We start from the raw sequence: 14,470 nt of genomic DNA, 5'->3' as shown, positions 1-14,470 counted from the left end.
GCTTTGTAAGAATGCAAACAAGGAAAATTTAGACCTAAGAAGTTTGCTTCAAATCTGACTTACTTAAATAGTTCTTTAAAATAAACTTGTGTGTTAATAAGGGAGAAGAATATCTAGCTTGCTATGCAGAGATCATTTTTTATGGGAAAACCAAACCAAACCAAAAAAACAAACAACCAGAAGGACAGCTTTTTGTTAAAGTGTTTTGGTTGTTTTCTAGAGTTATTTAATTAGCAATGATTTTGAAGTTTAGGTTGTAATAGTCATACAGTCATGAAGTTACGGTAAGGATTCTTTAAGTAAGGCAGAAAAAAGTGAGTTCTACAGCCAACAGGGATTATATGCAACTGTATCAAAAAGGATACCTAGGACATAAATAAAAATGGACTTGGAGAGATTGCAAATGAAATCATGAATGTTTGGAGGCTTCCTCAAAATTATATTTTTTAAGTACCACTTAGCCAATCTCTGGTAAGATAGGCTAGGCAAACACTGCTTTCAAGTGAAGAGTGTTGACTCTCACTATTGATCCAGGTTTCAATAGAACTTGGATAATTTTAGTGTGGTGGTCCGAAACAAAACATGTCAATTGCACCCATTAATCACAATTTAACGTGACAATCAACACCACTTGTGCTAGGGCATCTGAAGCTAAAGCTACTTTTATAAAAAATATTTTTTAAATCTGAAGTTCTTAGGTGGCTATGTTGATAAAAGTAATTCCTCTACAACACTTTATTGATGATCTAAGTTACTAGTGGAATTAGGGAAAAGTTGTTGAAAAATGTTGGACAGTGTAGCTGCAAACTCGTACATCAGGTGCATCCCCTAATCTCAGATGATTGTGTCAGTAAGTCTCCTCTGTTGCACCCCACAGCTCCCAACCCACCCACCATTCGAGAAGAGCTCTGTACAGCTTCTTATGATACCATTACTGTCCACTGGACATCGGATGATGAGTTCAGCGTGGTCTCTTACGAGCTGCAATACACCATCTTCACCGGACAAGCTAATGTTGTTAGTAAGTAAAAACCTTCCCTTTTCTTATGGTTTCTCTGTAAAACAAGTGCCTTGAAATATAAATGTAGCTATATGTCATGAACAAAAGGGAAAATGGATTTTCTAGGAAGACTTACAGCCAACGTTTAAATGAAAGTCAATAATCAATGATTTTTAGAATTCAGAAGTCATTCAGTTAAATTTTTTTTGTGTGTTTTCTGGGAGTCTCTGGGAATGTCATGTGGTATCTCTGCAGAGTAACAGCAGCACATATTCCTAAAGACACTGTCCATGTTAACAGGACTTACACAATCATAGAAAATTTTGGGTTAGAAGGCACATTTAGAGGTCATCTAGTCCAAGCCCTCTGCAGTGAGCAGGGACATCTTCAACTAGATCAGGTTGCTCAGAGCCTCACCCAACCCTGAATGTTTCCCAGGATGGGCATCTACAACCTCTCTGGGCCATCTGTTCAAGTGTTTTGTCATTGTAAAAAATGCCTTCCTTATAACTAGTCTGAATCTACCCTTTTTCAGTTCCAAGCCATGGCCTTGTCCTATTACAATTGTCCATACTAAAAAGTCTTATAAGCCCCCTTTAAGTACTGAAAGGCCAGAATAAGGTCTCCCTGGAGTCTTCTTTTCTCCAGGCTAAACATCCTCAACTCTCTCAGACCGTCCTTGTAGAAGTGCTCCAGCCTTCTGATAGTTTTTGTGGCCCTCCTCTGCACCTGCTCCAACAGGTTCATGTCTGTCCCACGCTCAGGACTCCAGAGCTGGACATAATACTCAAGGTGGGGTCTCATCAGAGCAGAGTAGAGGGGGAGAATCACCTCCCTTGACCTGCTGGCCACACCTTTTGATGCAGTCCAGGACATGTTAGTTTTCTGGGCTGCAAGAGCACATTGATGGCTCATGTACAGGAAGACATCCATTAGTTACCCCCAAGTCTTCTTCCACAAGGCTGCTCTCAATCCTTCATCCCCCAGCCTGTATTGATAGCAGGGATTGCCCCAACGCATGTGCAGGACCTTGCACTTGGCCTTCTTAAATCTCATGGGGTTCACATGGGCCCATTTCTCCTGATTCCTTGGTCCCTCATTGCAGATGTAGCTATGGGGACGAAGACTTCATTTCCATTGTCTGGGCTAATCAGGCACTTGGGAGCCTGTGTTGAACTGGTCCTCAGGGCTTCAGGCCCATGGTCATTTAGATATCCTTGGCAACAGCATCTTTGTGAGAATGCAGATTAAGTCCTTCCCTCTGATTTTTATTGTCTTCAGTGCCACAAATCACAGGTATCCATTAGAATACTGAAGGTTAGAACTGCAAACATCAGTGGAGCAATTAATATGGTAACTTTTTTCAACTGATAATGCCATTAACTCTCATTACTTTATATTTTGCATAGTAGCATATTTTTTTTTAAATACGCTCTCTGGATTCTCTGACTTTCCTGAATGAACAAGCTTAGTGATTATTCCTCAGATTATTTTGTTGTTAAATAACTGTTCCTCAATTTAAAAAAATATTGTCTAACCTTTGGCCAGGAAGTCAACACTTCTGGGTTCAGTGCGTAGTGATCATTGACTCTGAATTTGGAGGATTCACTTGGCTTCTTCCTGTTCCCCAGATGTTTAACAGGAATACCACTAACTGACACATACTTGCTTTATGAAACAGAAGGCTTCTGAAATGAGCCAAATCAATCAAAAGGTGGAGTTTGTTCAGTCTATATGTATATAAAATTGAGACTCATTGCCACAGAGGGTTGTTGATTAAAAGTCTGTTTGAGTTCAAGACATGACTGGACAGATCATGCAAGAAAAATCCACTGAGAACAATGAAGTGCAGAGACTTCCTCCTGGCTCAGGAAGTCTCCCAGCTGTAATCTCTTGGAGCCTGGGACAGTGTGGTGAGAAATGATTGCTGTGTGTTTTTCCTGTTCCTTAACTCCTTCCTACACTCCTGCTTTTGTCCACCATCAGATACTCGAGGCACACACTGAGCTGACCCAGTGCAGAAGCGATTTTGTTCTTACAAAATTTGTTGAGGCACTTTGGTGAAAGTCAGTGCTGTGGATATGTTTACATGTTTTATAGCATTGGAAGAATGATGTGGTCCATGCCAAGACTCAGTACTGAGCTAAACTCTTGCACTGACTCATCTGTTGGTCTGAGCACCTCCTTTTCACCATTGCTAAACAGGAGTTAGTTCTCCAAGCAATCTCAAAGGTTATCTGAGGCTTCATGTACTGGCATTTTAAAACCATTTTCAAGTAGCATACTGTGAATATGTCACAGTATTCAGGATTGACTGTAAAATCAGGTGGACTATTGAAAATTTAAAAGATAGTTTTGCTGAAAAGTCCAGGTAGTATTTTCACTAAACAACCTAATTTTGGACAACACACTGTAAAATTTTACACTGCTGCAAAGACCAAGTAACCTTTAACACACACTCCTACATCTGAAACAAGCTGAATTGCAAAAAAGTCTAATAGTAATTTAGAAGAAATTGAATAAGGAAGGGAAAGCTTCCCTGATTAATCACTACTAAGGAGATAGGTCTTACTGATAACACAGGACATTGCTTGTTTTCTGACCCATTTTTGCCTATGGCTTTATGCTAGCAGGCTTTATGCAAGTCAGTTGTATGAACTGTGTGTGAAAATGTGTGAAGACAGCAGCAGAAAGGTCTGCCATTTCCACACTTCTGTGATGTGGGGTTTTGCTCTTTGCTTACTAGTGAATAAATAATAAGATATTTAATTTTTAGGATGTATTGCAGGTTTCCCATGTGAAGGTGAAAGCTTTGATCTGCAAAGCATGTATCAGTCTGCTTTTAAAAATGCAATATGATAACATTTTGATATAGTGTTCTGAACTTGCATTTTATCACTTTGCAAAAATAGTGTAATTAAAAGTTTAAACAAGAAAAATATTCAACACTGCAAGAAACTCTTATTACAATATGCTTTTAAAGATCTTAAATGACAGTAGCAAAAAATTAGAGAAGTGGCTCTTTTTATCTTTTCTTTTCTTCTCTTTCCTTTCTTTCTTTCTTTCTTTCTTTCTTTCTTTCTTTCTTTCTTTCTTTCTTTCTTTCTTTCTTTCTTTCTTTCTTTCTTTCTTTCTTTCTTTCTTTCTTTCTTTCTTTCTTTCTTTCTTTCTTTCTTTCTTTCTTTCTTTCTTTCTTTCTTTCTTTCTTTCTTTCTTTCTTTCTTTCTTTCTTTCTTTCTTTCTTTCTTTCTTTCTTTCTTTCTTTCTTTCTTTCTTTCTTTCTTCCTTTTTCTTTCTTTTCTTTCTTTTCTTTCTTTTCTTTTTTAATGTAATAGTTCATACACAAATACCCCAGCTGTTTGCTCAAGTTGATTGAAATCTATAATATTAACCCAAATTAAATTTATGCATATATAACTATGTGTGGAAGGGTTTTCTAAATGTTATAAAGCTCCTTGCCTTTTTTTTTTTTTCTCCCAGTCTCACTGTTTAACATAGACTTGAACAAATCCAATGGAGGTGTTCCCATCAAATCTGTAATAGATCTGTCCAGGTTTCTAAATCATGGGACTCTCTCCCAGTTCACTCCAACTTCGACTGGTATGGGAGATTTGCCCACTGATGTCCTCATTTTACTCAGAACACTGCTTGGATGTTTCTCCACTTTGCTGGATTATAATATTTGTCCTGCAGAAAGGTCTAATATCCCAAATTTTATAGATTACTTCCAAGACTGTCCCTAGAAAATTGGAGTGTACTTTAGTAGTGTGGTGTTACACAGAGTTATTTTCACTGTAAGTGACATTAGCAGCACTGCCCTGCAATCTTCATGTTGTGATGAACTGAAGCTAGGTGATCATCTCTTTTTAAATTCCATTGTAATGGAATATATTTTGGATTAACACACATTTCTTTCTATGTATGGCATTTGCAAGCTGTTGCACATAACTATTCTTGTAAGTTTATTTCTCTGTCCTATCCCAAACAGTTTCCATTGGTACTGTGTGTTGCCTGTAGCAGATAATGTAAACAGGTTGATAGATCCTCTTCAGTGCTGTGTTTTTGTAGATGTGAATTAGTCACGAGGGAGCAGCTAGAGTACTGCATTAAACCAGCAAGCTTTTTTCCCCTGAGACAATAGGAATCACTTTGCATACATATCCACCTACCGTGCTAATGGAAGTTGTTATTTTGGAATCCGTTTCTTAAAACCACATCTCCAGGCTGACTGCATTTTCCACTTCTCGGTACATTTCCCCCACCAGAGGCATATATCATTCAGAGATTGCTAAGAATTCAGTAACAAAAACAACCAATGCTGTGTTTTTCTAGTGTATTTTCTATCCAACATAATCAACTATATACTTTTTTATTAACTGAAAAATTGGAGAGTTAACATTTGATGGAAAGGGTCCAAACAGAGTATTTAATTTTGAATCCTATTTCATTCAGGAAAGATTATTTCCAAATGTGGCCAAACTGCTTGGCTATTAAATGCTTGGCAGCCTCATATTGTGCCTAAGAGCAATACAGAACTTTATATTAGGCAGGTTTTTACTAAAGCGGTTGTTTTCAGAGTGATGCTATTCACACATTTGCATTTCTGAGAGGCAGCTAATCACCTGCAATCTGAATATTGTAAAGGCTTTTAAAATTACTTTGTCACTAGCTAGCTAACATGCATCATAGCCTAATTATCCCATTTCAATAAATTTTCAAGTATTTATTTAGTATACTTTTTTTTTTTTAACATCCTCAAATAGCTTTAGAGTACTTCAGGGAGGTTAAAATTTGAACACCCAGCCTTTTACTAGCTGCCAATCCAGGTGTCTTCAGGAAAATCACATCTCTCCCTTCAAGATAACAGCAGTAAATAATTAGCTCTTATTGAATGGAATTTAGGCTATTAGTTTCATTAGCTAAATACTAAAATTCAGTGTATTAAGGACACAGTGTCTTGTCAGAACCTGCCCACTGTTAAGTAGTTAGGCTTCCCATGAGAGAGGATACATTTTTTTGAAGGATCTAAGACACTTAGGAGCCCACGCTTCCATGAAAAACAGTAGATTCATTATTCAACAATTAATTTTTTTATATTCCAGCTTTTGCCTCCTTCTGGAAGTTTTAATTTATTAAAACCAGCTTCCTTACAAGCATCAGATTGCTACTGAGGATTGTAGTGAGTATGTTTTAATGGCACAAAGCCAAATATAGGATACAACCAAGAAAAGTTCATCCTCTTCAAGAGTATAAAGAACATGTATTAAAAAAAAAAAAAAAGCAAAGCTGTGTGTTTCAGCAAAATCCTGTGTACATTATTTTCTTTCATGTGAAAACTCAGAGTAGGGGTGGACGGCTGTTACCTTCACCTGCTGTATTTGTTCTACCAATTTGAATTGATAATAACTTCTTTAAATAAAGCATTTAAAAGCAATTAAAATTCTGAAGAGATTAAATAACCTTCCCGTGACTTTTGTACTCCTCTTCCCATTTTCAAGAAGATTTATTTTATTAAAATCTATGAATGTAAATTATAGGAGGATTTACACCTTGGGATTTTTCCCATCTGTGTTTTAAAGTGCATCAACAGCCAACACCAGGGAAATAGCTTTACAAATTATTACCTCCAGACTCTGAGAAACTTGTTTTGAAAACTCACACATCCTGTACGGACATCATTGTGCTCACTGCACCATTCCAGGATGTAATTTAAATTCTCCACATTTTTGTAGGCTACAGTTCTAAAATACATTGTTTTCCCACCTGCATTACCCTGGAAAAAGCCCTGGGTTTTTGAAACAAGAAACCTGAATGTAGCCTGGATTAGGAGTGGGTGCAATAGGAGGCCCTTAGCTCCTGCTGCTGTGCCAGTGAGGAGATGATGTGTGCTTTTCTACTTAACCTGCTGCCACTGGCAGGGAGCTGAGGGGGCAAACACTACGCCTACATGCCTGAGTTACCAGGCTGCTTGCTCATTTCCCTGAACTTTCTTAATAATATTGCATTGTGTTCAGAGAAAAAAGGGCTGTCCTGACAGGGCATAACTGGAGACAAATTATTTTGATGCAGTGACAAAATATTCTTTCATACATAAAAGCTTAACTTGACTGCCACTATTTACTATTCTTTGTTTAGAAGGATTTTGGACTTGTAGTTTGACACCATCAAAAGTCAATTTCCATGATTTTTTTAATCCATGTTCCATTTAAAGCCTGTGATCAAATACCTCACAGTCAGGAAACATATGGACATGTCAGTGAGCCCCTTGGTGTTGGGACAGCAAGGTTTGTCAAGCAGTGACCAAGTCAGTTACTACACATCCAATGTTTATGGTACACTGGTAGTCTGGGATACCTAAGGCAGGAAGGAGGAAGAAAACAAACCTAAGGTGTCTTGTGTCATCAGAGAAGTTAGAACCTTCCCCTAGAACACAAGTCAGGTCAAATGAAAGATGCCCAAGTCTCTTTATTGACTGTGCAGAGAGTTTAGGATAGGTGAGGTCTTAACTCAGGAGCTCTGCTCTTTGTTCAAGGCCAGGTGGGATTAATCTATATCTGCCTGAGACCGTTTTGCCATTAATCCCCAGTAGCAGATGCCAAGATATAGCAACACCTTAGATTTTTGAGACTCTGTATGCAGACATCTAAATTAACCAGTAACTGTATTATTTAATAATACAATAATTTACCCTGAGTATTTACAGACTAGTGAGTATCTAGTATATGTAAATACACATACACTAGAGAAGAGGATAAACCAGAGAGGAGACCCATAGCACCGCAACTGTACCTTTACAATGCATCATGTGTCTATTTAGATCCAAGTTTTACACTTCATTAAGGACCAGTCTGGAGGATAACATAATAAGTGCAATGCAAGCCTGAAAAATGTATCATTGTAATGACTAATACAAATCTATTTTTTAGATTATTTAGCAAAAATCTGGGTCTGTGTAAGGGTTTGTTTATATATGGCCTATGTATGCCATAGCCCTTTGCTTTTTAATTGTGGTTGTGAAAGGAGAAGACACTTCCATGACCACTCTCTGGACTCATTCCACTTACAGTCATATGTTATTTGATACCCCATGAGAAGAATCTGAGTTAAGGATCCTTTGGTCATCCTGAACTCCCTCTAAATTTAGTGCTTCCTTTTGTTATATTTCAACACTTACTTTGTAATAGTACCTATGAGTCACCTAAGTGATGTTCCCAGTGCAAAATCCATGTAGTAGTTCATCTACAGAACTATTGTGTCTTTAATACCAGTGACAAGTTTTTGTGGAGAAAAGATGAGGAATCCTCTGAGCAGTCAGTGGAATATTTTATGCCAGGAAACTGCTGCTTTTATTTCTTTTCTTCCTCTTAGGAAAAACCATTCACACCCTGCCTAAAAAATAAATATCATTCAGTAGGTATGGTTCAGTGAAACAAGATGTGGACTGATGTTGCTAGAAGCAATTTACTACAAGTGCTAGGCACAGCTGGGTTTTTCACAGAGTATAATACTGGGTTCTTTTTTTTTCAGATGGTAGACAGATTATTGATCTGTATGATCTAGTTTTTCTCAAAACAGTGCTGCAAGGTTGCTTTTCCTTGCTGCTTCTATCCAGACAACACAAACTATTTGTTTCCCCTGTAGCTGATATTTAGGGAGGCTACATGTGGCCAGGATGCTCACTGGTTGCAGCATTAGGAACATCCTTGAAGTCTTTTCTCCCACTTCACACCAGGAAACTGCAACTAAGAAATGTTCTCATTCTGGAAAATCATGGTCCAAAGGCCATAACCCATGTGTGAGTTCACCCATAGGCTTAGACTTCCAGGCTTCAAATTGGGGTGTCTAAGGGTGTTCATCTCACCTCATTTTAAGTACCTGAAGTTAGAGATCTCACTTACACTAGTCACCTAGTGTTCCTCTGTGACCAGAAAAGAGATGCACTTGTGGTAAAAGGTTCACATCCAAAGAAGTGATAGAAACTACTCACTGATTTCTGACTCTCCTCAGAGTCCAGAAAAATTTGTTGGGCATTGCAACCTCTTCCATTAGATGACAAGGTGATATGCATACCACCTGGAACTGTGCCTCAGTTACCAATTTGCAAAGCAAGATTAATAGCTTCCTACCTCTTAAGTATGCTATGTAATTTGAAAGAACTTTGAGATAAAACCTAAGTAATTCTTAGACTGAAATTTGGGGTATGAGCTCTGTTTCTGGTGATCTTTTCTTATGAAAAGCATATGCCAAATTAGGGATGGATTGGTTACGAGTTATCTAAGAACTTGTAAACCACTATCACACATCTTTTTCTTTCATCTCCGGTAGCCTATCCATAGAAGTTTTGTATTGCCTAATATGCAGAGCTGAAATTACTAATGACTTCTAAAAGATTCTCTTCGCTACTAGGTTTGCTAGTAAAAAGTGAGTTAAAGGCTGAGAGCTGTTTTTCAATAACACAGTAGCTTTCATAACATTATACCCAGTAAAGGGAGAGATGAAGAAGTCTGTCAGGTTCCTAATCAAGTCAAGCATTTTTCTTTTAAGTTTCCCCGTCTTACATATGCACATGCATGCATACAATCCCATCTGCATAAATCTTTTTCTAGCTCTATAGCTGTAGAAAAGCTTGTTCATATATATACGCTTCATGAATGTTAGATTTGTTATTTATGTGTATATTTATAAAAAGAGAGATGTCAAACTGGGGATACATTAGACCAGGAGCTGTTAAAAAAGTACAATAAATAATAGGTGTGATTTACTGCCATTGCAGTTATATCACAGTGGGAAAAATTTATGTGGAGTGAGAAATTCATCTCAATGGAGTATTTTTCCTGTTTTGCAGACAATTGCTCTTCCCTTATTTTACTTCTGTAGTAGTCTTCAAATGTACCCCAAAAGGTTTGCAACTAGAAAATTATCCAGCTCTTCCCCAGCTGACATCTAACCATGAGGACATAAATCAAAATGTTGCATCCATTAAATTTACTGGTGTAGATTACAACCTGGCAAAGTCTGGAGTATAAGAGCCAGAGCTTTCTCTGCAGCCCACACACTGCCCTGTTTGGACGCCCATGATTTGTCTCAGGTCCTGAAGAATGAATACCTGGGCACTGTCAGCAAAGGTGCCTACCCAGCCCCCCTACCTTTGCTACTTACAGTAATTTTCTGAGGCTTAAATTGAGTTCTTTAATCCAAGCAGTGGATTGATGTGATCTCCATAATCCTCTAGTTCTTAAGCAATAAAGAATTCCTTGTGTTGTGCTGGGATAGGAAGAATCTCAGACTTCTCATGCCTCCACTGAGTCATTTCTTAAATGTCCATTTTTTCTGGTTGGCTTAACGTAGCAAGAACTTTAAAGGTACCTTGACTGAGGGCTGATGAAATGAGTTGGTGCAATTATGTAGCTACTCAGTAAATGTAAAGGGACTTCAAAAGGTACTGAAGCAAAATTCATATTGGTCGTTGGGTGCTTGTGAGTGCTTTAAATGTTCCTCTGTTACAAAGTGTTTAATGTATTACGACTAATGTGCTCCGTTTGGAATTGCAGGTTTATGCAACTCTGCCGACAGCTGGATGATTGTTCCCAATATCAAACAAAACCACTACACAGTGCATGGGTTACAGAGTGGCACTAAGTACATCTTCATTGTTAAGGCCATTAATCAGGCAGGCAGCAGAAGCAGCGAACCTGGCAAGCTCAAGACAAACAGTGAGTAACGTGAAATCTGGCGCACACGCGTTCCTCTCCTTTCTTGCCGTCCTTTTTAGGTTCAATCTCTGGAAGGTAGAAGAGCATAGAGCTGCTTAACTTGTTTAAAGTGTTTCCCACAATTAAAGCCACTTGGTTAACTACATTCAAGACTGCCAGATTCTTCAGTAGAGCAGAAGTTACTTTTTTCTTTTTTTTTTTTTTTTAGAAATGTGTCTGCAGTTTGGTCACTGGAAATATCATTTAGGAACAGAGCCATCACATGTGAAATGATTGAAAATACTCTCTTGTGGTTTTGGTTTAATGTCCTCTCTATTTGTTTTCCTCTACAAAGCAAAAGCTTTTCTTATGTTTGCAATAAAACATTTTATTTTTGTATGGTGTTTGTAAGATAATTGCTAGTTTATTTTTATCCTCCAAAATTATATTTCTTAGGACAAGGCTTTCTTAGCTCCAGCTCCCTCAGTTTTTTATGGAATTCAGCAAGGTGGTAAAGTAGTCAGAGATCCCACTTCAATAAAAAAAAACAATGGTTACACAAATTATTAGCAGATGTAGCATAGCAATTTTAAGACTGGTTGTCAGCCTTTTTCTTCTGGAAAAGAAGCCAATCCCTCAGTCATGTAGTCATCACAAGAAGAAAAAGGCTGAAAACCAAGCACTGGAAAGGGAACACTGGAATCTGTACACCCTCTGAAACCTGCTTATTGTAGGGGAGGGTGCTCAAAGAGAGGCAATGCTGAATGTTACAAGAAAGAGGCTTTAGGGAGTTGCACATACACATTTCTTCTTCTCCCCTTTCTGCTATAACTGAATTTCTGTGTAAAAGCTGCTCATACAAACCCGAACTCTGCTACCAAAACTGCTTAGAGTTAAACCTGATAGCCTACAAACAAATGCATATTCAGAGGACCCATTTGGAAATTACATTCTTTTATCCTTTTTTTCCTTGTGACCTGGTGTGGCACAAAAGTAATCTCTCAGGTGACTGTGAGAAATTATGTGACCAGATATAGTTCAATACAAAGACATCATTCAAATACAGCTTCAGCAACAGAAAAGTTACTAACCAGTTAGAGAGGCAGGCTGTAATTATTTTTTAGCTTGCTTCTAAGCAGTAAGAAAAAACAGATACATGTGCCCCAAATATTTTCCAATGTGTTAATTTTATACTTGATTGTAATACATCACTAAATGCAAATGAAAATAGATAACTCTAAACTAGAAGTGCTCCTTATCTCATTCCTGACACATCTCTAATAATGTTAATTGAGAATTAGTATTGCCTCGATTATCTCCCATTTTAAGTCTCTGCATTTTCAGATTGCCTGGAGATCTGAACTAAAACATATTGACTGTCACTGTTCAGACGAACTTAATTTCTTTTTACCACCTACATCAATGCTTTCAGGTTTACTAGATGATGAATGCTTAACTGTTCCTCCATAATCTCTGGACAATTTACATCTTATTTGAAGTACATATGTTAGTGCCTGACATAGACCTTAGGACTGCTCTCATTTCTGTTTTCTGTGCATGTCATCAAATCTTTCTTTTACATATTTTTTTTCCCTTGATATGAAAGACAGTCAGAAGGGAAAAGGGCTTTGCTGGACCATTCATAGAGTCATAGTTTCCTAGTTGTCTCCTGTTGGAGGTAAATGATCATTCTGCTTTTGACACAATGAGCAAGCCTGTCAGAATTGTGCCATGCTTTATATACAGGGTTCAGTTTACCAGAAAGCTTCCTGTTATTGTCTACAAACTTAACGTTACAGCCAAATGCATGTGCCAAAAGCAACAACCTCAGTAATGTTTTTACACCATATTATTTGGTGTTGCAGTTACAGTTCACTTCCTTCTTTTTAATGCACAGTATCCAGCACCACATGTGCATCCTTCCACAGCAATCCTCAATTGTTGACTGTACTTGTTATAAATAAAGCTGAGAGTGAGTGAACAGACAAGGCCACTGCTTCTTCTTGCTTTCAAAATCATTTTTTGGATTTGAAATCACATATTTTTGTAGTAATGATGAAGATGTTTTTATGGTGCTTAATCTCTAAAGAATTAGTAGAATCAACTTCTTCTAAATCTAATATGCTGTGACAAAAGCAACCCTCAGACCTTTATTAGCATGTATATTGGTTTCAATTACATGCAAGAATTAGAGGATTCAGGTTACCTCTGGGTCAGAGATAATGGGCATGATGATTATGCAGGGCGCTTTTCAGGGATTATTGACACAGGAAAGTTAGTGCACAATGAGACTGACAGTAAATTGACAATGCAAACTAGCTGTGGCAGGAAGCAGAATAGGTTAGCCTATCTCAAGAGCCCTTCAGAGAAGCAGATTAATGTGGTTATGTCTTCTTGTGGGCTTCTTAGAGGCTCGCTAATCCACGCGTCTCTTCAAAATCGAAGCCAAACTATTCTTCTGCCATCTTTGTCTCTGCCTCTCTAGGTCAGCCATTTAAACTGGACCCCAAATCTGCGCATAGAAAATTGAAAGTGTCTCATGATAACTTGACAGTGGAACGTGATGAAACATCCTCCAAAAAGAGTCATACGCCAGAGAGATTCACCAGCCAGGGGAGCTATGGAGTTGCTGGCAACGTGTTCATTGACAGCGGGAGGCATTACTGGGAGGTGGTTATAAGCGGGAGTACATGGTATGTATATAAAATATATATATGTTAAAAGAATCACTAGTTCATACCATGCAGGTCTGACATGGTTTCTCTGATAGAGATCAGTAGCAGAGGTGTGGGGCACAATACAAGAGCAGGACAAGCATATGTTTTCACATAGTTTGTCAGACTGTTGTCTCTAGCACTTTTGGACTCTGGAACAAATTCTGCCAGATAAAAAATCTTTATATTTAGTGGTCTTCATGGGACTTTTACTCTGTGGCTGGAGACAGTTGTTTTTTAAACCCACATACAGTACATTTTATGGTCTTAGTGAACTGGGTTACTCAGAAAGTTTTATCTTGTTCATACAGCAGAAGGAACTTTGTAAGTGCAATCATTTCTTTGCTAAATGTGGCATTTATTAGCATCCTTCAGTAAGGATAAAACAAAAATATGAGGAAAAGTTGATGATCCAGTTTCACAGGGATGGAGGTCAGATTTACTTCAAAGGAGGGGATGTGGAGCAGCAGAACTGCAGGTTTGTGGCCCAGGGTATGAAGCAAAGGGCAGGAAACAGAGTAGTGCATTCCTCAGCTCCTGAATGATGCTCTGTGTCACACAGGGGTGGAATTCAGAGGCCCTTTAGCCAGAGAAGAGAAGTCATCCTTTGGGATTCAAAAGCAGCAATCATGATGGAGGTTAATGGAGTGGATGCCCACTGTCTCAAACAAGAAAAATGCTGTTTGCCTGTGCCAGCGCTAAGGAATGGAAATAGAGTAATTTATGGCACATTAATCTTAGCTGGTAGAAAGCCCAGCAAATACTGCAGTGTCTCTAGAACGTGAGGAACTTCTACACTTCTGTTATTTATGAGAAATCAGGTATTTGCCCTCAGTGTCCATTAATGAGAACATTTTTACAATCCTTTTACCCTGCACATCTTGCTATAAATTATGGTTTGCAAAGCAAATGTCTTCACCTACAATTGCTTCACTTGGCCCAAAATCCAGTCGCAAAAATGCTCATTTGAATCTGAAAACCACACCAACATCTGGCAAAACATATTTGGGAATGGCAAAAATGGTTTTTTTCATCTGTCCTTTGATGTTACTCTTACATTCCTG

At 38.1% G+C, this 14,470-nt stretch overlaps 1 protein-coding gene across 2 annotated transcripts in view; it reads left to right on the top strand.

Moving 5' to 3' along the window:
* The window catches only part of MID1 (midline 1), a 97,055-nt gene that overhangs the window by 81,232 nt on the left and 1,353 nt on the right, over nucleotides 1-14,470 (top strand). For both annotated transcript variants that reach the window (XM_010004650.1, XM_010004651.1), the window contains exons 6-8: nucleotides 878-1,021; nucleotides 10,552-10,713; nucleotides 13,178-13,385. In XM_010004650.1, the coding sequence (XP_010002952.1) occupies nucleotides 878-1,021; nucleotides 10,552-10,713; nucleotides 13,178-13,385 (514 nt within the window). The remainder of the gene's footprint in view (nucleotides 1-877; nucleotides 1,022-10,551; nucleotides 10,714-13,177; nucleotides 13,386-14,470) is intronic.

The sequence above is a fragment of the Chaetura pelagica genome, unplaced genomic scaffold (assembly GCF_000747805.2).
Source record: "Chaetura pelagica isolate M959 unplaced genomic scaffold, ChaPel_1.0 scaffold178, whole genome shotgun sequence".
NCBI lineage: Eukaryota > Metazoa > Chordata > Aves > Apodiformes > Apodidae > Chaetura > Chaetura pelagica.
This window is presented reverse-complemented; position numbering and strand designations above follow the sequence as displayed.